Raw genomic sequence first — 24,123 nt, forward strand, 5'->3', positions numbered from 1 at the left:
CACAGAACATCTGTTCGCGTTCCCAACACATTCTGTTATAACAAGATTTAAAGGATCTCTCTCACACACTCACACACTAACCTGATTACCAACCCCCCACTGGCAACCCCACACACACACACACACACTCCCGCTCCACTCATCACAAATCCCTACTGCTTATCAAAATACCCCCCCGTTCCCCTTGCACAACCTCGTGCTCGTACTGTACACCAAGCACACTCTGTGTATTAAGGACTGCGCCGGGCTGGGGAACACTGTCGGGCGAGCACAGATTAGTTAGAGATGGGGAGGAGGAGGAGGATGGAGGGGTGGGGTTGGGGGTTTTAGGGTGGGGGGTGGGGGTGGATAAAGGCCTCTTTCGGGCACCAATGAGAATCTCGAAACGGCAGAACGGACGACGCTTGTCCACCAGCCTCTGTGGCAGTCTGAGGGGCCGCTGAAAGAGGCCGCCACCATGGCGGCAACGCCACCGATGCCTACATGCCGTCGCAGGGGAAGTTCTCCATCTTGACCGTCTGTCGGATGAGCAGCTTGGACTCCCGCCTCTCCTCATTCTTGATGGACTTGTTGATGTCCATGATCTTTTCACAGATGTACTTGTTCACTTTGGATAATCGCTGTGTGATCTCTGCACTATCAGCTGTCTCCTGCGACACCCGATCATACAGACACTCTGGAGGGGAAACAGTTTAAACAGAATCTTAATGTACACTACAGTTCAAAAGTTTGGAGTCACTTAGAAATGTCCTTGTTTTCATTATTAATGTTGTAAATGACTGTTATGGAAAGAAATGGTTGAGCTTTCATGCAATAAGGCTATTTTAGGCCATGTTCATGGCAATCCATCCACTTTTGTAGGCTATGTGTTTTATGCAATTTAACAGTAGGTTATTATCCCCTCCTTCCCAGTTCTATTGTTTAAGTTACTTAGTTTCAATCAGTCTATATAGTAGGCGAGTGAGTTTGGTCGTTCGGTTATTCTTTGACAAATAAAACATTTCATGCCAACGTGAATTTGAACATAGCTCGTTTTAATACAGAGCATTGCTCCACCTTGAAACGCTATGCAAAGCCTATCAGGTTATCTGTATGTGTAGACTAACCAGCAAACTGTAGCCTGCAAAATTCCGTCTTCAGTTCAACTTGTATTTAATAATCAAATTGTAGCATTACATTGGGGGAAGCAAAGACACGCGTCTCACACAGTCGATGCGATGCCAGTATCGGTATCGGGCCAGGCCTATCAGCAACCATTCATCCAATGTGCCCTGTTTATGTCTATTATATGCTTATGCAGAGATATATTACAGGTAAATAGGCTAAAAAAAACATATAGATATTCCCACAAAACTTTACATTAAATCAATATGTATTTGTGTTGCAATTTTTGTGGGGATATCTAACAGGTGAAGAAGCTAAACAATTAAACTTGTAGATATCACATATTTTCTAATTCTTCTTCAAATTTTTCAAAAATCACTATGAGACTTATTCCCCTTCAATGGTACCCAAAATTAGGGGGTCTGGCTCAAGAACTATTTGTAGACCACGAGAAGCAAAAGACTGTGCTGGGTAACTGAAAAGGAAGCGAACACACTGTTCTCTGACCTCCAGACAGTGCAACTGATGGTAACTGATCCCCACTGATTAAGTAAGAAATATCGCAGCTCATCACGAAGGTCACGTGTAGCGGTTCAATACCTCGGACGATCTTGAGCTTGCTGGGAGAGAGTGGTGGTTTGGGCAGGGCGTCCTTCTTCTTCTTGGTGGCTACTCCAGTGACGCTGCGGTTCTTGAGCGTCTCTGTGCCCCAGATCATGACTGCCAGATTCTTGGTGAACTTGGAGTCACCCTGCGTGCGCTGCAGCTGGTGCCACTTCTCCTCCTCCACCCAGATACCTCCGCCCAGGTGCACCTACAGCAGCCACACACACAGCTGTCATTTCAGACCCACATGGACCTGCACTGCCAATGCACAATGAGAACCAGTCATATCAACCCCTTATGTACACAGAGAACCAATCACATCAACCCCTTACATGAAAACATGACTACATTAAGAACTACTCTAACTACTACTACTCATAATACTAATTTCTTGAAGTTCTCCTTGGGGATCAATAAAGTATCTAATAAAGTATCTATCTATCTATCTACTCATAATAACTACTGTTTAGTTCAGAATATATCATCAGAAAGTGTAGAATACAGACTACCTTATTCCCAGTGGTGCAGTAAACACTGGAGGGAAGACGCTAATTAACTGATGGGGAACCCTGCAATGATTGATTCTCAATCATTCCACAACCGTTACATAATTACATTGCATGAAAATGCACTGTTCAGTTTTCAAGTCTTTTTCTTCTTCTTCTATATTCTTCCCACCAAATTTCTGTGTCTAATTCAGCTTCAACCGTTTAATGTAGAAACTTTTGTAATGTAGGTCTTGAAAAGGACACTTGAGGAATGTATTTTTCATTTTTGTAAACTTAAACAAAAATGTAACTTTATTAACAAAAAACAAGCTTATTTTTCCCCATACATTGGCACTATGACATCATAAAGGGCTAATTAAACTGATTGCACTTGTATCAACTGCTCAACTAGGCCAACTCTCTCTGTGTCTCTCCATTCTACAAGGATATAAGGCACATTCCATCCAACTTTCTATCCACCCATCTTCTTCAAACCTTCACTCATCCACCCATTAAACTACTAGATTAGATTAGATTCAACTTTGTCATTTAGCAGAGTACAGGTACAGAGCCAATGAAATCTATCTATCAACATCCATTAAACAATCTGCCCATCAACATCCATTAAACTTTCTGTCTATCAACATCCATTACACTATCTACATTCAACTTTTAAACTATCTACTCTGTCTCAGGCTTTAATCATACAATCTGGCTCTCTTAAGACTACAGATCCTGTTCAACTGTTTAAAATAAAAATCCTCACTACAGTAATTCACCATTAAATAAACTATAAACTATTTAAACTACTCTACTATTTAACTGTTCAGCCATTCCAACTGTCAGTTGTCATCAACTATGACTCCCACCAACTGTTTCCTCAATTTCACTATTTAAACTATCCAACTATTTAACTGTTCATCCATTCCAACTGCATGTGACATTTTTTACAGATCAAAATGACAGAAGTCTAACAGTTGTTTTGAGTCAAGGTTATAAGTTTAGCCTATTGAATAACTTCAGAAAAGACAAATCATTTTGTGGTATGATGCATCATCATATGAAATTTGCAACAAAGTGACATCATGGTCTGTCTGCCACTTCTTGTCTGTATCTGATCAGAATGACATAAGCCTAAAGCTTTGAGTTAAGACTATATGTTTAGCCTATTGAATAACTTGATGACAGAGAAGACAAACTGTTTTGTGGAATAATGAATCATCATGTGAAATTTGCAACAATGTAATTCAAAAACAGTCTCTGGTAGCCTATAAGTGACATCATGCTCTGTCTGCAACTCGTTGTCTGTAGCTGGTTATGCTTTGTACGTGCATTCTGAAACATCCTTAAATTCGGGATTATCGCTCGTTTCAATTTGGAACCTTGCAGTCGGAATTGTTGTTTGTTTATTGAAAGTCTTAAGACAGTCCAAAGCCTGGGCTATTCGAAGTGCCAGTTTACTCCACAGGGGGTCTTTATTGTTGAGGTCAGACATGATAATTATACACACATCTTGCACTCGCTTAACTTTTTACCCGTGTAGCCTTCACTCAGTTCTGTCAAAGCCCTGCTTCTATCCTCTCTGGTAGCCAAGAGTGAGAGGGAGAGTGGCTACAGTAGAGCGGTGAAAGCCAATGTGTGCTTCTTTTACTGATATATTTAACAATATCTTTTGAATTTCTTATTTAACATCAAACCTGGCACTGCACTTAGCAAGACACTTGTCCGACTGTGCCCGTATCAAGGCCCAGTCTGAAATGAATCGGACGAACGGTTCGAGAGATACAGTATGTGAATAACAGACAGACAGACAAGCAGACAGACAGATGTTCCTGTCATTTAAGGGTGTGAAGGTACATGTATTCGTACCGAACTGTTTAGGTACCGGACGTTAGGTTCAATGGAGATGTGTACTAAATATACCGACTGCAGTCTTTAACAGTAACCAACAGTAGGCTTCACTTAGGTAACATCACTTAGGTCACTAGCATAGTAGGAAGATCTGTTCACACAAGAACATATCTTGCATTCATTCTACTTTCTCTAACTTTTCATGTCTCAGACCCTGTAAAGTCTGACATCTATATTTGCCACATTCTGTCTTTCCTCCAGACCAACCCTCATACCCCCACACCCCCACACCTCCCCCCCCAGGTAGAGTGCTGGGGGAGCTTACTGGAGCTGTGGTGGTGTGGTGGTGCACGAGGTGGCCGCCTCCGCTACCTTGTGTGGTTATCCCTTTATCACTCTGAGAAGTCTTTAGGCTGGCATCCAGCAGCTTTCCCCAGCGCAGTGCACCTAATGTGGTTTAGGAGCGGCGCCAGCAGACAGGCTTTTCAGCGCTCCTGCTCCCGCTCCTGCTGGGTGGATTTCGCTCTTAAAGGGCTACCTGTCAGCCAGACTACTTAAGGAACCTGACTGAGAGGTACAAATAATTAGCTGGGCGAGCACTGCCACTACTCTACCTATATTTACTTGTTGCTCTCTCTTGCAAGACTGTTACATAAATACCACCATCTGTTATGGGAAATCAATGAGATAACACCTGAATCACAACAGCCGGGGTTGTTCAGGGATTGTGAGATGTCAAGTATGTAGTGCTCAGTCAGTCTGCTTTTATTAATTAATTAATTTATTTTATTTTAATCTTTTGTCATTTAGCAGGCTCTTGAAACTAGTTACCAAGCCAGAGACAATAATGGCAGATCCTGGGATCGTATTCACAACCTTCAGGTTGTCTACTTAGAAGACCTGATCCCTGACCATTGGCCCCATAATCACTTGACTGGCCTTGAAAAAAACTTTTTTAATAGCATGGAGATGAAGGCCCACCTTGCCATCGTTGAAGGTGTAGACCGTTCGAGGGGAAGGGGAATGGCTGGAGCTGGTGTTGGCCTCTTCCCGGCACACCTCCTGGGGCTCAATGATGGGCTCCACCACCTCTTTGATTGTCTGAGTGCCATTGTCGTGCATGGGCTCTAAGAGACGGGAGGACACACACAGGCCATTTTCAGACACTTGACACCACTCAAAACCACAACAACAAATATATTACCAACAACAAAAAACACCACACACACACACTAATCATTTGCATACTGGCACAAGAGCAAATTCCCAGATTTGATTCATCCTGCGCGGCGCGGCACGTTGTGGTGCTTGGCATTTCCCGAGGGCTTGACTGGTCTTAGGACTGGACGGCTGCCTGAAACACGGCTTCCCCTGTGCTTCGAGACAGCCGGGGGTTATTTTAGCCCCAGTAAGCTGGCTTGGTGGCTGGCCACGCTAAGCCCTAATGTAGCTGATGAGTTTTAATATCGGTCAGCGCACTACATTCCTGACCCTAAAGAACCCTGGCCAGTCTAATCTCCGGTTCTCTCTCCCTCCCTCTCTCCCTCACTCTCCCTGTCGGACAGTCTGGCTGCCTCCCGCCATGTGCCCGGGAGTGCTGGTGCAGGCAGCTGGCCCCTGGGCTAGCTTAGCGCTGTGCTGCGCTCTGTGTTCTCCTAAGACCGCTCAGCTGACATCTGAGCTAATGCCCTCACTTCAGGAATCGGCCGCCCCTGCTCCTCCCTGCCCTGCCCTGCCCTGTCCAGCCCTGCGCTGCGCTGCGCTTCGTTACATTACACTTAGGAGGGTGTGGGGGGTGATTCAGGTTCACACACACGATGAACTCTCCCCAAGTCTTTACACATCATGTTTAAGTGGAAGGGCAAGGAGAGAAAAAAAAAAAAAATCAAATCAAATAATAATAATAAATTTTTTAAAAAAGAGCCCGGCTTCACCCATCCTTCAGAGATAATTCACGTCAACTTTAAAATATCCGTTCAGAGAGGGGCTGCACTCCGTTTCCCCCGGCTGTCGGGGACGACCCTAAACAATATGCCACTGTGCTGGTCTTGGCGGGCGGGTTGAAGTACAGCTCAAGTTCTTGGCCCTATTATGTCTGTCTCATTACCATAGTCCCCCTGGCTGGGGTGCATTACCCAACTCAAATATCTGGAGGCTTTGCATGCCCTTCAGTGCTTTAAGCACAGCTTGGCTACTTGGTGGCTCTGCTCCGCTGTGAACCAGTCCTGCCACTCTAGCCAGGCTAACTCAGTGCTCTTGACAGATTGTGGGTCGGTGTCACCAACGTCACCACCAATATCCTTGTGAGTGGTGACTTTGAACACTTACAGTGTGTGTGTGTGTCTGTGTGTGAGTTAGTGTGTGAGTGAGTGAATGAGTGACAGAAAGAGGGAGGGAGAGAGAGACAAGCAGACAGACAGACACAGAGAGAGAGAAAGAAATAAAGAAAGAAAGAAAGAAAAAGAAAGAAAGAAAAAGAAAGAAAGAAAGAGAGAGAGGAGAGAGAGAGAATGTTGTGGGTGGTGTGTAGAAGAGTATGTGACCCGATCTGGCAAAATGAGTCACAGTGACCCAAAATTCAACACTGAGATTTTGGTATCAATGGACAGAGGACACAAAGAGTTTTAAAACGATATCCTGGTCAAAGTCATATCTTGAATTGTTGAATTGTGAATACAGCATTTTGAATTATGGCCTCCCGCCATCTTTTTCCAATTAAAAAACAGAGAATATTGCATTTGAACTTTGCCTACAGGTTACAGGCAGGTACAGGTATGATTTGCCCACTTGAATAATATTTTTTTCTTTACATTCTTTTCTTGACTAGGAAACTTCGGGAAATTCATTTTGAGTTTCAGTGGTTTCTGAAGTAATTGGCCTGTATCTCAAAATTCGCATGTGCGACTTGTGAATCATTTAGTCAGGTCAGGATATGGGGTAGTGCACTGCATATACATGGTTGTGTGTATATATGTGTGTGTGCAATGCACACTGTGCATGTGTGTGTATGAAGGGGAGTTGAGTGTGTGTGTCTCTCCCTCTCCCTGCCTTACCGCTGCCAAGCCTGATGAGCAGGACGTCCTGCAGGCGTCGGTTGAAGTCGCGCAGCTCCTTGACCTCGGTGAGCAGGCTGCCGTACTCCTTCAGCTTCTTGGCCTGCTGCACCAGCTGTCTGCGCGTGCGCTCCAGCTCCTGCTGCAGCCTCTGCATCTCCTCCTCCTGCTGCCGGTAGCTGTGCACCAGCTCCTCGTAGAGCACCCGCGGCACCACCGCCTCACTCTCCCCGTCCCCCTCCGGGTCGCCCTCCTCCTCCTCCTCCTCCTCCTCTTCCTCATCCTCGCCCAGGGCCAGCCTGTCCTCCTCCGGGTCCTCCTCGCTCTCCAGGCACGAGCTGACTGCGTTACGCTCCAGCCGGGCCACCACGGCCGCCAGGCTTTTGGAGGAGTTTGTGCTCATGGGACGCCCCATGTCCTGAGCCTGGGCCTGGACAAATGAGGGAGGCATTATGTAGAAGCTTGCTCCAGGGCCTCGACTACAAGAGCCATTTGCCAGCATCAAAATCATGGGTTTAACGCTGCATTCCAGACAATTCGGTAGTCAGATATTTACAACTTAAATTCCAAATTGTGTTGCAGGCAAACTCAGAAGTCAAAACTTTCCACGCAAAGTCGGAACTCCTACTTGTAAAGTCGGGGCTTGTCCATCTGTCCTGACTTAAAAATCGGAAATGAAACATGATTTCCAAGTTGTTTGGAATGCAGCAGAAGACAAAGAAAGCAGGGATAAAAAAAAGTATATTTGCACTGTTCTGTGAGTCGCTGGGGCTTGACAAAAGTGTCTACTGCATTAATACATGTATGTAGAGACCACATGCAGGCCACAAAAATCAACAAACAAACTGAGAGAAAGTGTTATCTTCACAGGCCTAGTAGTAGCTGAAAAAGCAATATTAGGACATTGTTTTGAAAAGGAATCAGTACAAAGAGGCAGCTGTCCAGAGTGCTGAAATGATGGCCACATTCTAAGTTCGACAATAACAATGGCTGGTTATCACTAAAATCAGTGTACCTTTGCCTTGCTAGTTTGACAATTAGTGTTATTCTTAAATAATGGGAATGACTGTTTAGATTTACAACAAATGAAATAAGGTTGTATCAAACATATGTGATTCAACTTTCAACAAGAAAATGTTAGAGAGATTAAAAGTCGTGAGGCCATGTGATAGGCATTGTTTTGTCGACAAACTGCTAACCACAACAAACAACATATTGCAATGTGACGTATTTGTACATTTTCTCATGAATGGGCTCAGGTGTTGCCTTGCTTACCTTTTTATGTCTCAGCGGCAGACGCTCCTCCCCAAAGTGATTTTCAATCATGCTTCCTGTGTTTCTTGAAGACATTTTTGGAATTTTCATCTTCTTTTGCATAATACTATGTTCAAATTCTTCTATGTTTTCTGCAAAACAGAAAAGTCAGCGATGTAACAACGTAAACTAAATAAACTGAAGAGGAAAAGTGACACACGAGTTTTCAGACGTATTAAACAGAAAGGATTTCCTAGTTTGCATTACTGAGAATAAATAGCCCCGTTTCCGTAGTTTCGCACCACACACCTTACTCTATACGTTAAAGCACAATGGCTGTTTACAAGATAATAACAATTAACTAACAGTGTCTTGCTGATAACGTCGCCTATTACTGGACCACTACTTTAAGCCAAAATAACAGCAAAAGTTACCAAAGCAGAGAAATTGCTTGTACTAACAGGATCTGAAATCCTTTCCGTTTGACAACTGGGTTTAGCAAACGGGAATGAGGATTAGTAATCTAGCTAAGTATGATGCTATCAGAGACGTATGGTGCAAAGTCTGCAGACACGAAACCGTTTGTTTAGAAAAGTAGCTTGAGGGGCTAGCGTACCAGCACACTGTTTGCAAAGCTAACTTGTTTTTTATTTCAGTAGCACGGCATATGTTTTAAAAGCATAATAGGCTAAACGATGAGATACATAAACAAAGAACTCAAATGCCACATTCTGCGTAATTAAGTCATGCAATTTTAAAGGCGAATGCATGCAGCAGCTCGATTAACGTTAGCTCACCTACCTAGCTTAGTTCGCTAACTTCCATTGCTGGCTAGCTAACTCACTGCTTGGTGGCTAACGGTAACGTTAGCTAACGTGATAACTTAAACTTTCACAAGACACCAGCAAACTCGGAACACTTTCATAAATAAGATGAACGCAGTGCTATATTAAATCTAACGTTAGCCTGGACCATTACCTTCCATGTCATGACAAGGCCCAACACATTCACGTAAGGAATCGTTAGTTATTTAGCTATCTAGCTGGTTACCTAACTTAGCATAATAATGAAGAGAACTGTCAGTAACGTTACAATTGAGGCTAGCTGGATACATACCAGTGTCAAAATGCACGACAGGTTTGTTTTCTATATCGATGGACTGATGCATTCGAACGTCGAAAGAAAAATAGTCACGACATATCAGAAGCTACATGTTGACACGGTGTAGCTATCTTTATTTAGCTTACGTTAACACAACGGTACTGAAAAGGTAAACGCCTTCGAAATGCACAGAACATCCTCAAGAGACAAGCGACAGTTTTGCATAAATTAAAGGTCGCAAAATGTTGAAGAGACCATGCACTGTCTTTTTTGGTAAACCAAAGACACGCATTTCAAATAATTACATTATGCAAACGACCAAAAAAGCCGAAGACAAACAGCTTACCTGCGAGGGCTAGAATCTGTGCCTTGGCAGCCTGGCCTGTACCATTCTCTTCACTTCTGAGAACCAGATACACCTTCTGATGATCAAAATCTGTTTTGTGCAAAGGTCTAAAATCTTTCACATTAGAAACGGGTAAAGCATAGCACATATCGTCACCATAGAACCTTACTAAAGCATACATTATTACTCTTTGGTCCTGCACTTTGGATATGGTTGACAGTTTTCCCTCTAAAAGAATAAAAAATATATAAACACAAAGGGGAATTGGGGAAGGCCTCTGTGCTCATCTGCTTTTGCCTGGTGCACATATTGAGGAAACGTGTGGCTCCCTCCTCCTTCTCAGACCTGACTAATCAAATGGGAGACATACAGACTGTTCATGCAGACTTGGAGCTGTAGCATAGCTACAATTATTATTATTATTATTATTAATAATAATAATAATAATAATAATCTCTAAATGTAAGGATGCATCACATTTTACACATTAAATAATGTTCAATAGCCTAATTAAAATAATGAATCCAATAAATAAATAAATAAATAAATAAACAACTACATACAGCTTCTATCTGGACTAACAAAGTTATGTCAAAATGATGTGTGCAACTCCAGTTTCTTCTACAATAAGGCCATGTACAGGGTTGTAGCTGAGGCTAAACACAAGTAAAATCAGTTTATCCACCTCTGCATTTCAGAAATAGAGTTTATCCACCTCTTAGTAGAGTTTATCCACCTCTCAATCATTGATTCATCAATTGCAACTTTTAACATTCAAAAACCACACTGTATTATCCACAGTTCACAACATGTACACTCATCAACACTCTATGAACCATTTAATACCACTGTTATTGTTATAAACATTGGACAATAACCTCCACCATCATCTAACATGTTCTGAATGCCTTTAAAAAAACAGATACCGCATCAATTCATAGTTTTCCCACCTCTTATTTTACCACTACACCCCTGGCCATGTAATTATAATTCCAAGTGAGCTCCTAAGCCTAAGCTATCTTCCTCCATCTCTCGAGTCCAATTTCATCAAAAGGCTACCTGACTGTGTGTAGATGTGTGCTGTTATAAAATCAAGGATTAAACAAGAGGATGCGCTCTCTATCGTACTTTGATAGAGAGGAACACAGTCGATAACAGTAGCGCAAGCCAGTTCTGCTTCACTAACATGTAATTGAAAAGTAACTGGCGTGGAACTGTTGTTGTTTTCATGCAGTTCTATGATTTCATTTCACTGACATTTTTTTTGTCAACTTGTGACAAAGGCTTGTGAAGTATGTGTGCTGTTGAGTTGCAGTGTATTCCTGCAGTTATAGGTAAGCTCTACTTCATGTGGTTTATGACAGTTTTGGCGTACCAGAAAGCAGTGATAGAAATAGTTATTCAACAGGAATTAGAGTGATTAGAGTGAACTCTTAAACCCATGGTATATTATTATTATATAGACCTATATTATTATTTAAGATGTATTCTGGTTGTGATTTAGGGCAGGATCGGTAATTGCAGGATATTATTTTACTTGCACATCACAACCTTTTTCTCTTTTTCAGAGACGCTTGAAACCAAAAGCTGAATAGTCATTTGTGTCACTGTCATAGGGGATGTGCTTTCAGACTTGTAACCAATGAAACATAACATTTTGACTCCATTCCAAGAGTACAGGATAATTACAAATGCAAAGATCCATGACAGGTATCATCATAACACTTGGCATTGGTTGGAACACCTGCATTGGTTGACCTTCGCACAAAACTCCACACTCTCATTAAACAATCAAATGATTTAGCATAAATGGAACTGATAATAACTAATAATCATAAGAATAACAATAAATAACTAGTAAGTGATTTTGTCATTTCAATGCAAGGTTGCTGTTAGCTGAGGCCTTGCAGATTTCCATATGCTTGACTGAGCCCACCTAGGCACATAACCCTGCCAGGTCTAAGCTGAATCTTAACCAGATGTACTGTAGGCCGGCGGTCAAATGCTATCTGGGACACTCTTTCTCTAGATGCAGTCAGCTTGTACTGACTACCTTTACACTCTTTTAAATGCCTCATCAGTGCAGGAAAAAAGAAGGATTGTTTCTTTTCAAGATTTCCATACATTTATACGTTCAGTGATGTACTGTATACAAACAAGGTGTACACATGCACCGACTGTAATCATTTCTCCAAAAAAAGAAGACAAAACCGTATTCTGGCTAGTGGCGTCATAATAATACCAATTGCAAAAAAATAATTAAAAATTAACAAAAAAATCAGCATTTGTTAAAAAAGCACCCATTTTATGGTTGTAGCGATTAATGTAAACTCTCTTACATGCGTGCCTGTAACACAAGCTGAGGTGAGTATAAGAGGCTTTTGGTCTGGCCTGGCAGCACTGCCTCTCTCTCTCTCTCTCTCTCTCTCATTCTGTCTCTCTCTCAGACACAGTCAGACAGCATGTCCCAGCAATTAGCTGCTCACAGCTTTTCTCATTCATCTTCATTGGCAATGCATTACCTGGCATCACATTCAAAAGACACCAGATATTAACAGTAATGATGGACTAGATGAGACTGCCTTCAGCGGCCATCATTGGGTTGTGAGTGGACTGGCAGAGGAGGGGGGTGGGCTCTGGACCTCTCTGGGCAACGTTCATAGTTTTTTTTTTGGGGGGGGGGGTTATCGTGAGAGTGAGGCTCTAGCAATGCTGGGGATGGGGGATCAGGAGCATTTGTATGCAGCCAATCAAAACAGGCCACCTGTGCCAATCTGCAAGATGGACAGACGTTGGCACAGGTGTGGTACAGCAATGGCTCGGGCTGAGGACAGACGGCTGGCAGACCGAGGCTGGCTGTCGGTGCCAAGAGCCGTCCATCGCCAGAGCAGAGGGGATGCAAGGATAGTTAGCAGAACTATTAGAAATATGTTTAAGATGGAGGACACATAGGTAAGACAGCAAGGTGAGTTAACGCCACCAATGACTGAGCCGCAAGTGTTTGGGAGGCGAGCCACATCAAGACGAGATAATTCCCTCATTATGCCAAGATTTTTTATTTTTTTTTAATTTCAGACTTTTTCTTCATAGGTCTTGATTGTGTTGCTTCATTTTGCCTCTTAATTAGTCCTTCATAAATTACTAATTAGCTGTGAAGACTAGACCGGCGATAAAAATAAGTGACCTGCCGTGAAATGAAGAGAGGGGGCCCAAAACAAAAGGAGGGACATTAATTCTTAATGCGGGCTGACCCACCACAGTCTTCACCGGTCTGACAGCCTGAGCAGGGAGCAAACTATTTTGTGTAACCCCTCCATGAAATATTTATAACAGTATCACCATCACCATCAGCACACAACACCATCACCCTTCTACCCACCCACTCTCCACCCTCCACTCTCCGACCCACTTCACCCCTCGCAATCCCGCTGGGTGCTTTCAGTCATCCGGTGGAGACATTGATCTTTCCTTAAAAGAACAAATGACTGCTGAAGAAATAGTGATCATACTTCAAGGCTGTTCAATTCCCCTCATTAGGGCCACTCTACCTCTGGGGCATTGCGTATTGATCTCCGCAGGTCAGCATTCCATATGGCGGCCTCTCTAAATATGATTTCTGAGCTGCGCTGCGCTGGCACGATGGCGAATGCTTTATAAAGATCGAGAAGATCGCATGAGTTTCTCTCGGTGAAATAGTAGCATCGGCTTTCCCCAGAGCAGTGAACACTTCATTTAAACTCATTGAGGCTCAATGAGGCGTGCAGTGGACTTGGGTACATTCTGATGAGTGGCGGGAGGTTAACTGTCAGATCAAAACAATTCTGAAACACAGAGCAATGCGTCCAGGGGGCTTTCTGCATATTATCTACATGTGTTGACCTTGAGATGGCTCCTATTCCGCTGGCGGAGTGCGAGCCAACCACATATTTACCCGTGTCGGATGCAGGGGGAGGTAGAAGTTCACCCTAAAATGGGCTAAATTGTGTGGCGAGAGTGCCACAGCCGGCAGGAGGTGGCATGGAAAGGCAGTGGCGCGCTGGGGGAATTGGACCGGGGTCCCGGCATCGGTGGCAGGTGTGTGATGGTGGAGAGATAATAGGGGCCAGAGCGCGTCCCCACCTGTCGAGGCCTGCCAAGCGGAAGGGAGCACAGAGCTGGGCAGCTGCCCATTAACCATTCACACGCCACAGGGCTCCATATGGCAGCTGAGGCAGCCGCAGCTAGAATGGGATTCTAGGGTACTGATCTACCCCTGATGGACACCGATATGCCATGATACCGTTGCTATAAGTAAAACTGAATTGAAGAGGGCTGTTTGGGAAATTACATATCAACAGGGGGAAAAACAATGTCAGGCCGACACTTGCAATTTTCTGTGCTTTTCTTTATTCATTCTTAAAGACATACAGTATATGGGAGTATTTTATTTCTTTGCAGCAGGAAAAGGAGGGATGCATTCTTAGAGGAAAATAGATAGTGTATTGCAATACAGAGTGGGATGTTAAAATTTGCATTGGCCAAAGTGTGACCTACACAAACCCTTCAGAAAGAGCCAGCCACTGATTACCATACACCGGATTAATGTTTTTCTGTCATAGTCTTCCCCTGTCTGGCGTGTCACACCTTCTTATTTCAGATCAGACAAACAACTCTGCACCAATCCAGCAGTACTGGGGTTTCACAACCGATTTCTGTCAGCACGACAACAAAGCCTTGCAAAGACGCAACTAAGCTTTAAATCCTTATTGACTGCGACAGGAAGCCTCCGAACCAGCACCTCATTTCCTGCGCTAATGTGTCGCCGTAAACAACGGCCTCATCATCGTCGGATGGAACAACAGCCCCAGACGCCTCGGGGTGACGACAACGGCGACGACGACGCCGCACAACAACTCCATGGCGATCTGATAAAGACAGGTGCCAGCGTAGGCGCGCAGCGAACGACACCCTCGGATTCTCCTGCTTGTGGCCCCGCTCTCTTCGCTGGGTCACCACAAGTTAGAAGAAAGAGAGAGAGAAAGAGAAGTGAGGTTTAAGCCTCTGTAGTAGATGGTGTGGAACATGGACTGCTTTTTTGATTATAAGGATGTAGTACATAACAGAGAGAGAGAGAGAGAGAGAGAGAGCGAGGCTGGGAAAGGCTAATGAGGTGACCCTGCAAACAAGTTTCTCCTGGTCACCAGGTAACCATATCAACACCATATTAACATCAGTTGCTATGAGGTTGAGAAGAAGCAATGGCACATCTGCAGGTGCTGGCACTCCACAGAGACAGAAAGAGAGAGAGAGAGAGAGAGAGATGGGCGAGTAGCCTAGCGGAGTCTATATATACAACAGGAGCTCCCTGTAGCTCACCACCTCCTCACACAGAAAGCAGCCATGCTTTCGGTTTCGCCTCCATCCACTACAAAGGAAGCCTCCGCCACAACTTCTAATACATCCGCAGCGGCAGGAAAGAGCACAAAGCGCTCTGGAGGGAAAATGACATTTTTATGGATCCGCCGCGCTCAGCAACAACAACCCTGGCTCTGGGTGACAAAGAAATTGTCACAGCTGTCACGGCTGTCGAAAGAAAAGAGGCTGTTAAAATGTTGTTTACATTTCCAAGCATATCTCTCCTCCCCCCCGCTACCATTCTCTCCTGGAAAAAAGACAGACAAGTTAATGGCAATGCAGACACAATGCTTTCTCCTTCTACTTAAAGTCTTTCTGGACGTTATTTCCCCCTCACACGTAAGCAGAAACAGAAAACCTATGAAACCCTGGCTGTGAGAAGAGCCTGTGAAATTGTGATATTTGCAAGGCTGGGATATATTTACTCCAGGCGTTGAGTTGTTGAGAAAGCTGGAGGGGAGGTGCGCTCGAGACATGTTTTTAAATAAAGCTTTAATGAAGCATATTCTCTCTAAATGTTTTTTTTCTCCTGGCAGCACCCCCCCACCTCCCTCCACCTCACCCCTCTCCCCTTCCCTATCTTTGCCTTGAGAATTACCACACTTACACTCAATTCATTAGCATGCACTCACTCATTTGGATACGCTTTTGGGTGTCCTTTTGGAAAATAAATATTAACTGCAACACAGGATGTTAGAGAGAGAGAGGGGGGGCAAGAGAAAGTGAGAAGAGAGAGAGAAAGAGAGTAGAAAGTGCCAGTGGAATAGCCAAACATCCCCTCTGCTTTCCGTTCCTTTAAAGATTCTGTCTTTCTTTCTTCTCTCATCTCTTTTCCCCCCTCTTCCTTTCCTCCATCAGAATGATAACAAAGTCGCCAATAATGAAGTTCGGGCAACAAGATAAAATATGCAAATTCACAGGGAAAGGATATAATTAGAGCAATAATAGGAAGTGTTGTTTTCACAGCTGCTCGTTTATCCAAAGCCCTGATAGTGTTTTATAAATAATGCCTGCCAACCCCCTTCCCCACACACACACACACACACACACACACACACACACACACTCATTCACTTCCCATACCCAGTGTGTGCCGAACGGAGCCAAGTCCTGTTCCATTTAAGACACATCCCTCTGGCATAGGTATTGGCGGTGGCTGCCTGCATCTGCCCCCACACACACACACACACACACACACACACACACACACACTCCCCGGTGTCAAGGGCCCTGCCAGGGCCAGCGGCCCCGCGTGTCCCTCTAACCAGCGGGACGCTGTCCAGTGGCGGGCAGAGAAACAGCAGGACGCACCAGGTGCTGGACCCAGACCAGGCATTTTACCAGCCTTGTCACGACAGAGAGAAAGCAGAGAGAGAGAGAGAGAGAGAGAGAGAGAGAGAGAGAGAGCGGAAGATATAGGACACGAGAGTGGACAGCAGCTGATAAACAAACCCTCAAAAGCCGGGCCACTGCATGCCTTCATGGGAGCACAAAGGCCCATGATGTCCAGAACCTGGACATGTTCTAAAAGCCCGGCCTGGAACGGCCTTTCTTGACAAATGACTCACATTCTCCGTCCTGCTCTGGCATGGCTTATCAGCATACACCGCTTTCACACACCAAAGCCAAACACACATTCTGTAAAGAAATATTTTCATTACCATATGACAACAACAACAACACAAAACCAAAAAACAAATGAAAAAAAAAAAAAAAACAGATCCACTAATAATGACGTATTTATGTTAGTCCACATGAAAACAGCCATTAATATTTAAATATCAGGGTGTTCTGAGTGACTGTAGAGCAAAATGTTAACATTTTCCATGAGGAAAAAAACCCAACAGCACTCAAATCATTTAGGCCTTGCTTTTGTGTGAGTGCTTCTTTGTTTTCCAATGTGTCAAGCGTGATAATTGTAAGATTGAAAGAAATGGAGAGGAACTGAAAGGTATTGGGCAGTTTAGTGCCGGCTGTGGAGCACAGGAGGACAGAGAGAGATGGAGAGAGAGAGAGAGATGGAGAGAGAGAGAGATGGAGAGTGAGAGAGATGGAGAGAGATGGAGAGTAAGAGAGATGGAGAGAGAGATGGATATAGAGATGGAGAGAGAAAGAGGCACAATGAGAGAAATGGAGGAACAAGAGAGAAAGAGAGGAGGGGGGGTTAGAGGGAACGAAACATAGAAAGAAAGATTGACAGAAGGGGAGAGAATAAGTGGGGAATAGAGAAAGAGAAAGACAGGGGGAGAGAAGAAAAAGGCAAAACAAATGAATGGAAAAAAAAAGGGAAAGACAGAACTAGACGTGGATGGAGGGAGGGAGGGAAGGAGAGACACAGAGACGGGAGGAGAGGGGAAGAGCGAGTGGGGCCCTGAAGACCCTGGAGGAGAGATGGCCAGGCCATTAGAGGGGATCTGAGGGCTGCCTATTATCTCCACACCGAGCTGAGGGCTGCACACATCTATCCGAGTCTCATGAATGTAATTGACCTTTTTCAGTCACGGGGCTGATCCGAGGGCCCCGCGCTGGCCACAACACACAGCCCCGCCAAAGCCCAGCCAGATCAACACCGCACCGCAAGGTGGCCACCCATATGAATGGGCCCGGTCAGATCAATAGATTGACTATAACCTTTGATGTCTGCAGTCAGTTTTTTTTTTCTTCTTTTTTATCACACTCCCTCCCTCCTTTTTTCTTTTCCTTTTCTTCTCTCTTACCATCCTCCTCTTTCCAGAATCTTCCACGGAAAAAAAAAGTCTGTTGATATGAAGTCTCTTAAAAAGCCTCTTTCTCCACAGGAGAGAGGCCAATAGATAAAAAAGTGAAGAAATATTTAAAAAATAAAACTTTTATTTTCCTTGTTCCTCCTCCTCCCTCGTCTTTCTCCTCCTCCTCCTCCTCCTCTCCTGCGATGCTTTCTGCGGACTCGAGTCGGAGCTCAGTGCGGGTGGCGTGGTCCGGCTTTGTGGTGGAACAATGGCCAGAACTAATCATTATTTAGTTGTGCCAGGCCTGGGAAAGGTCAGCGCTCTGAAAATGTCAGGCTTCAATGGAGGCAGATGCGCATCGCTCCACTCAAGTGGCCAATTAAAGTGGGAGTGGGGGTGTGTGTGTGTGTGTGTGTGTGTGTGTGTGTGTGTGTGAGGAAGGTGGGGGGGTGGCAGGGGCCGCTGGCTCTTCAGAGAGGTGGGCTAATGAGTGCCCCTGGATGCTGCCCCCCTGGCGTGGCTGTGAAGAGGTTGGCGTTGGCAGGGAAACAGGCCGGCGGAAACCGGGGAGACCCCAGTGGTGAGCGGGAGATTGCAGAGAGGCGAAGCACGTCGTCCGGCACACACTACCACACTCCACAGCTCTGATCGCACTACGCTTGATGTTATTAGTGTCACCCCTGACACACACACACACACACACACACTCACTCTTTTCTGACTCGTTTTGAATCGCCTTTGACTGCTCAGGGTGGCTGCCAACAGGCATACTGTAGGCTACTCAAACAGGTCCTAAAACAACCCTTCGTTTTCAAAACTGTGCAACTCACCGAATGGTTAGTGGAGTTCGTTGACTATTAAAAGCAAATATATCGGCGCAATGTATGATTTCCAGCTGTCTTATTTGCTAGGCCTATTGTGGAACTATTTATTCAGACACCTCACAACCGTGTATAAACTTCCGCTCAATATTTGAACCTGAAGCGTAGACGGTGGCGCAGTAATATCAACGTGCAATGAGTCTTCCAACAGAAATCAATGGGATTTTACAAAATGCCAAATAAAATATGACAGAAACTGTATTTCGCTACGCTACTTGTTTTGGAACATCAACGAACACCACTAACCACTCGGTGAGTTCCACAGTTTTGAAAATGAACGTTAAGGGTTGTTTTAGGACATATTTGAGTAGCCTACTACAGTATGCCTGTTGGCAGCCACCCTGAGCAGTCAAAGGCGATTCAAAACGAGTCAGAAAAGTCGAGACAGGACCAATCGTCAAAATTTCGGTGTCCACCACTCTAGTTCATCCAAAACAAACCAGAAAAAGGGCCTTAAAGTGCTAAAAAACAGAATTTTCCTTTAAGACATTGTTCCATCTCCACCTTTCTCACTGGTCCATAAGGTGCACACAGTTGCTGTAGCTCCAGGGGAAGCCCATATATGAGCACTCGGGAAAACAGAGAGTAGGCAACGTTCAATGGAGCCAACGTGATCTAGTATTCAAACTCATATACTAGCATACTAAGAGCTACTTATATACGCTGCACAGAGAATGAGGCACCTATTCAACACCAGCTCACTATCTAGTCAACCCCAGAAGTGTGCTTCCAGTCAGTAGGACCATGAGTAGGACCATGAGTAGTGTCCTAGGCAGAGTGCTGCGGTTTGCTCTCCTCTCCTCTCCTCTTTTCTCTTCTCTCTGTGTCTCCTTTGCCTTCTGTGGGAAGTTGTGAAGGTCGGTGATAGTCTTGCGCAGGACCTCGCGGGGGGGGGAACAGATGCCACGCAACAGCAAGAAAATGAGCCCACTCCACGTGCCGCACATAAACATTATTTTAATCAAAGCATATTAGGCCATCCAGATATTTTAGACATATGGGCACTGTATCCTCTCTGCCTCACCCATCTGTTGAGACACACACACGTCTGGAGTTTATGCTTGCATTCCTCCAGATGCTTCCACAGGACACTGCACCCTGCCCCCCTCCTTCACACACATACACACACACACACACACACTCCCCAGCAAAGACGTGCCACTGCAGCCAGGACCCCACAGGGAGCTCCCGTGCCCACGCGCCGCATGACCACGGGCAGGGTGGGTACCTCACAGTGGCGCGGGCATGTGTGCCGTGATGTAAAATTAACTTTGAGATTCATTTCCCTCCACTTACTCAATTAGACTGTATGAAACACAGGCTGGGAAGCAAAACAGTGGTGTGTGATATGACTCACATGCCAAGCAAATGAAAACGTCCTTTTAACTCTTTTAGTGTGAGTTACGCAATTAATGGATTGACGCCAGATATTGCTAGTTTCTCAGTGACAAATGTGCTTGTTGATGGCTATCCAATCAGTTGTTGGTTGCTCTAGACATAGCCACAATGTGAGTCTTCCAAATGTTGTCAGAAAGAAACGTATAAATCTGGCGACTTCAACAAAATCTATTGCATTCTGTCTCAGGATTCCAACAAAACAACAAAAAAAAAACATTTCTCTAGCTAAATATAAACTGAGCAGACTTTGTAAAGCAGAGGGATACAAGCACTACAGCCGTGCTATTACATGTACATATTAATATCAGGACTCATGGGATGCCACTTGTTCAGTGAAATATCTTGACTGGAAGAACTGTTCTGGACATTTCTGTAACCTATGACTCCAGGGCTGAAAGGGTTTTAATCTGTTCAAACTCAGTGATTTTTCCCCACCCATGTTTTCCAGGAGGGTGAGAACCCCGACACACACACAGATAGAGCAAAGCTAAGAACAGAAACGAATCAAGCACTTACTGGGGTTGGTGATGGTCAGGAGGTCTAGACGGCGCTGTTGCTGAAGAGACAGACAGACAGACCGAGAGAGAAAAATACAAAAAACATTTCAGTAACACACAGCACTAGTAGAGGGCATTTGTAGCTCTAGGACACAAGACACATAAGCTCATATACATGCCCTCATACAACATTCATAAGGGACCGTTCGTTATTTATAAACGGGATCACCGGAGGGATTTTGAGTGCTTCGATCAAGAGTTGCATGATTCTCCCCTGCCTGCGATATAATTTTCAACGACCCTCCAGCAACATTTTCAAAATTGTCATGACCCTCCCCAGCCAATTGTCGAGGTCTTCAGCCTACGCTCTTTAAGCGATATGAAAACCCATCTACACATGCTACCGTCTTATAAACAACCTCTGCTTTCTGATCTTACACATCACACTTCACCAAGATGGTGGCCATTTCAGTAGATTTACTCACTAACATTGTTGTGGAAACACAATAAGCATGGAAACTAAATGCACACTTCCTGCAACTGCATTAGCCTACTTGAAAAGTTACTCCTCTAGTAAGTATTCACGTGAAATAAAACAATAAAGCATTGAGACCATTCAACAAAGCACACTGGGTAATAACAAATTCAACACATGAACTTGTTGCTATGGACTCGTCTCTAGGCTTCCTCAGTCATTGTAAAACTGCCGAAGCTGAACATTATCCAAAACTCATTTTTTTAGACGAGCGTCAATTTTGGAGCTTGCTACACTCCTTCCTTCTCAAATGGCTTTAAAAGGCCGTTTGCACAATATCACAGGGACCGAAGAATAACTAACATGACAACTTTTTCCGGGTTTATCATTTTAACGTTTCCCCGCTGTCTTGCCGTTTTAATATTTCCCCGTAGAATATCCCATATTACTGTAATACTCTCATAACATTAGTCCTGCATTCTGGCCTGTCTCTGTGTTGTCCTGTTGTTACCCCTAGCCCTTCCAGTGAAACAGATGTATTCAAATCATCGTTTTGCTTGCTTGAATGCGAACTCAGAGTGATGTTAACCTAGGCCTATTTAAGTTAACAACGTGGTTGTCGTGAGAGCACGATTCATTAGCCAGTGTTCGGCCGTAGGCTATGCCTACGTGCGCACCTGACAGGCTACTCAGCTAGACAAAGAATTCCCCCTGTATATTCACTCAAAGTTGGCCTACCATAACTTACCAACTACCAGAGGTGGAAAGTAACAAAATACATTTACTCACGTTACTGTATTGAGTAGTTTTTCTGTGTATTTTGTATTTTTTAAGTAGTTTATAAAATTGGTATTTTAAAATTTACTTGATTACATTTTGAGTGAAGTATTGTACTTCGCTACATCAAAAATCCCATCCGTTATTTGAGTAAAAAAAAAAAAAAGTTAAGACTAACGAAAACAGAAAGGAGAGAAAAAATCGCTACCCTACAACAGGACATGAATCAATCTGGCGCCATGCAGTCTTTCTGAAAGTGATGGAGATGGAGCTGGATCACGAGATGCCTCAGATTACATGTAGCCTAACCTATGAAAGTGTACAGTATTTTTCCGCTATTTCAATGGGTTGTCTCAGTTCGTTTTAGCACTAATGATTGCGGAGATAGCCTAAGCAAACACCATGGGATTTCGTGTTTTGACGTTTGTGCTCACCTTTCTTTGGAAAGAAGTTTATTAGTTGTTTCCCCTCATTTTGATGTCTATTTTTCCTGTTTCGGCCTTTGTTTTGGTAACCTGACTTGGCTTTCTTGAGAAAGACATTGCACCAGCAGCACAACAATTAGCGGTCCACTACTAGCGATGCTCAACTAAATAAACAAAAGATAGACTATCGTGCAGGCGGACTAAACCATTTAGCTCTTTAGCAAGGGAGAGTGAGAGTGACCCTAGACAGTTTTCACTATGTTTTGTATACAAAATCCAGTCAGTCCTGTCATTTTGACATTTAATTTGGAAGTTAAAATATTCAGGTAAAATAAATATATGGTGGAAATAAGTATTGAACACTTAATTTTTTTTCAGTAATTAGCCTGAACTTCATAGGGTTAGGGTTAGTGAGTCTATTAAAATTTTTCACCACACATTATATTAACACATATAAAAAATCCAAACATAACAGTTATGTGTAATAAAGTGGAATGACACAGGAAAAAAAGCACGTGCCTACTGAAATTTCTTCAATACTTGGTGGAAAAGCCTTTGTTTGTAATGACAGCTTTAAGACATTTCCTGTATGACAAAAAACTTATTAGTCACAGTATCAGGTGTGATTTTGACCCATTGTTCTAAACAGATTCCAGGGGTCCCTCTTGTGAATCCTGATCTTTAGTTACTTCCAGAACTGTTTAATTTAATTTAATTTAATTTAATTGGCTGCCTTCAAGTCTTTCTGGAGCTTTCTCAGAGTGGTCCTTGGCCCTTGGAATTGACTATCTTTCTGACTCCCTGGTCAGAAATATTGCGAGGAGATCCTGTGCATGGCCGGTTGATAATGCAGTGATGTTCCTTCCACTTGCAGATAATGGCTCCCATGCTGCTTACTAGAAGATTCTGAAGTTTTGAAATGCATCTGTAACCAGTTTCATTGACATGTTTTGCAACAATAAGGTTGCAAAGGTCTTGGGAGAGCTTTTTGCTTTTATCCATCATGAAATGTTTCTTGTGTGACACCTTGGTAATGAAAACCCTTTTTATAGCCCATTAATATGTAGGCTACTAACCAAGCTTATATTAATTTGCACAGATAGAAAGGATAACTACTCTCTAACTACTTACTGATTCCAGCTCGTTCCTTCCCTTTCCTTGCTTTAGTGCTTTTTCTTAGCGTGTTCAATACTTTTTCCCTGTGTTATTCCACTTCATTACACATGACTCTACTTATGGAGTTGTTTGGATTTTTTATGTGTGGATTACCTAAGTTATTGCTAATGCCTGGTGAAAATGTTGTGCCCCCGTCCATTCCACTTTTCAAGGGCCCCTCCTCCATTGGGGCCCTATATTTCCCACTTTCCCCAGTCTGACGCCCTTTAATGTGCTGAACCTTCTGCTCGTTTCCAAATCTAAAAAACTCTCTGCAACTCAACATTGGCCTGCCTGCCTCAGCTGCCTGTGAGAGGCATTTCAGTTGTGCTGGATTACTGTTCACTGCAAAGTTTATCAAGGATGAGTGGAACTAACTTTGAAAATCAACTACTGCTCAAACTTAAAGGAGAACTCTTTCACATTTTTTCATATAGATCTCCATTTCTCAACGCCACGGGTCGGTATGAACAAAACTGAAACAATCGGTTTTACCTAGCTCGAAGTTGCTCCAGCTACAGCTACACACTGGGAGCATGAACATTGCTGCCTTAGCTGCTGGCTGCAGCAACTCGAGCTAGGACCAAAGTCCTTTTAGGCAAGTCCCTCC

General features: G+C 43.9%; 2 protein-coding genes across 4 annotated transcripts in view; both read right to left on the reverse strand.

The window, feature by feature from the left end:
- The window catches only part of agbl4 (AGBL carboxypeptidase 4), a 351,628-nt gene that overhangs the window by 81,856 nt on the left and 245,649 nt on the right, over positions 1 to 24,123 (reverse strand). The window contains exon 6 of the mRNA XM_048251844.1: positions 20,701 to 20,740. Within this exon, the coding sequence (XP_048107801.1) occupies positions 20,701 to 20,740 (40 nt within the window). The remainder of the gene's footprint in view (positions 1 to 20,700; positions 20,741 to 24,123) is intronic.
- On the reverse strand, positions 163 to 10,068 carry bend5 (BEN domain containing 5). 3 transcript variants are annotated; one of them, XM_048251859.1, is made up of 6 exons: positions 9,804 to 10,068; positions 8,378 to 8,508; positions 7,103 to 7,532; positions 5,031 to 5,176; positions 1,705 to 1,918; positions 163 to 676 (listed from the first exon to the last, which is right to left on the reverse strand). In XM_048251859.1, the coding sequence occupies exons 1-6, from the start codon at positions 9,982 to 9,984 to the stop codon at positions 480 to 482; spliced, it is 1,299 nt and encodes a 432-aa protein (XP_048107816.1). In that variant the 5' UTR covers positions 9,985 to 10,068; the 3' UTR covers positions 163 to 479. The 3 variants fall into 3 exon arrangements, with proteins under 3 accessions (XP_048107816.1, XP_048107819.1, XP_048107820.1); XM_048251862.1 differs by lacking the exon at positions 9,804 to 10,068 and adding an exon at positions 9,473 to 9,749; XM_048251863.1 differs by lacking the exon at positions 9,804 to 10,068 and adding an exon at positions 9,335 to 9,414.

The sequence above is a fragment of the Alosa alosa genome, chromosome 9 (assembly GCF_017589495.1).
Source record: "Alosa alosa isolate M-15738 ecotype Scorff River chromosome 9, AALO_Geno_1.1, whole genome shotgun sequence".
NCBI classification, from domain to species: domain Eukaryota; kingdom Metazoa; phylum Chordata; class Actinopteri; order Clupeiformes; family Clupeidae; genus Alosa; species Alosa alosa.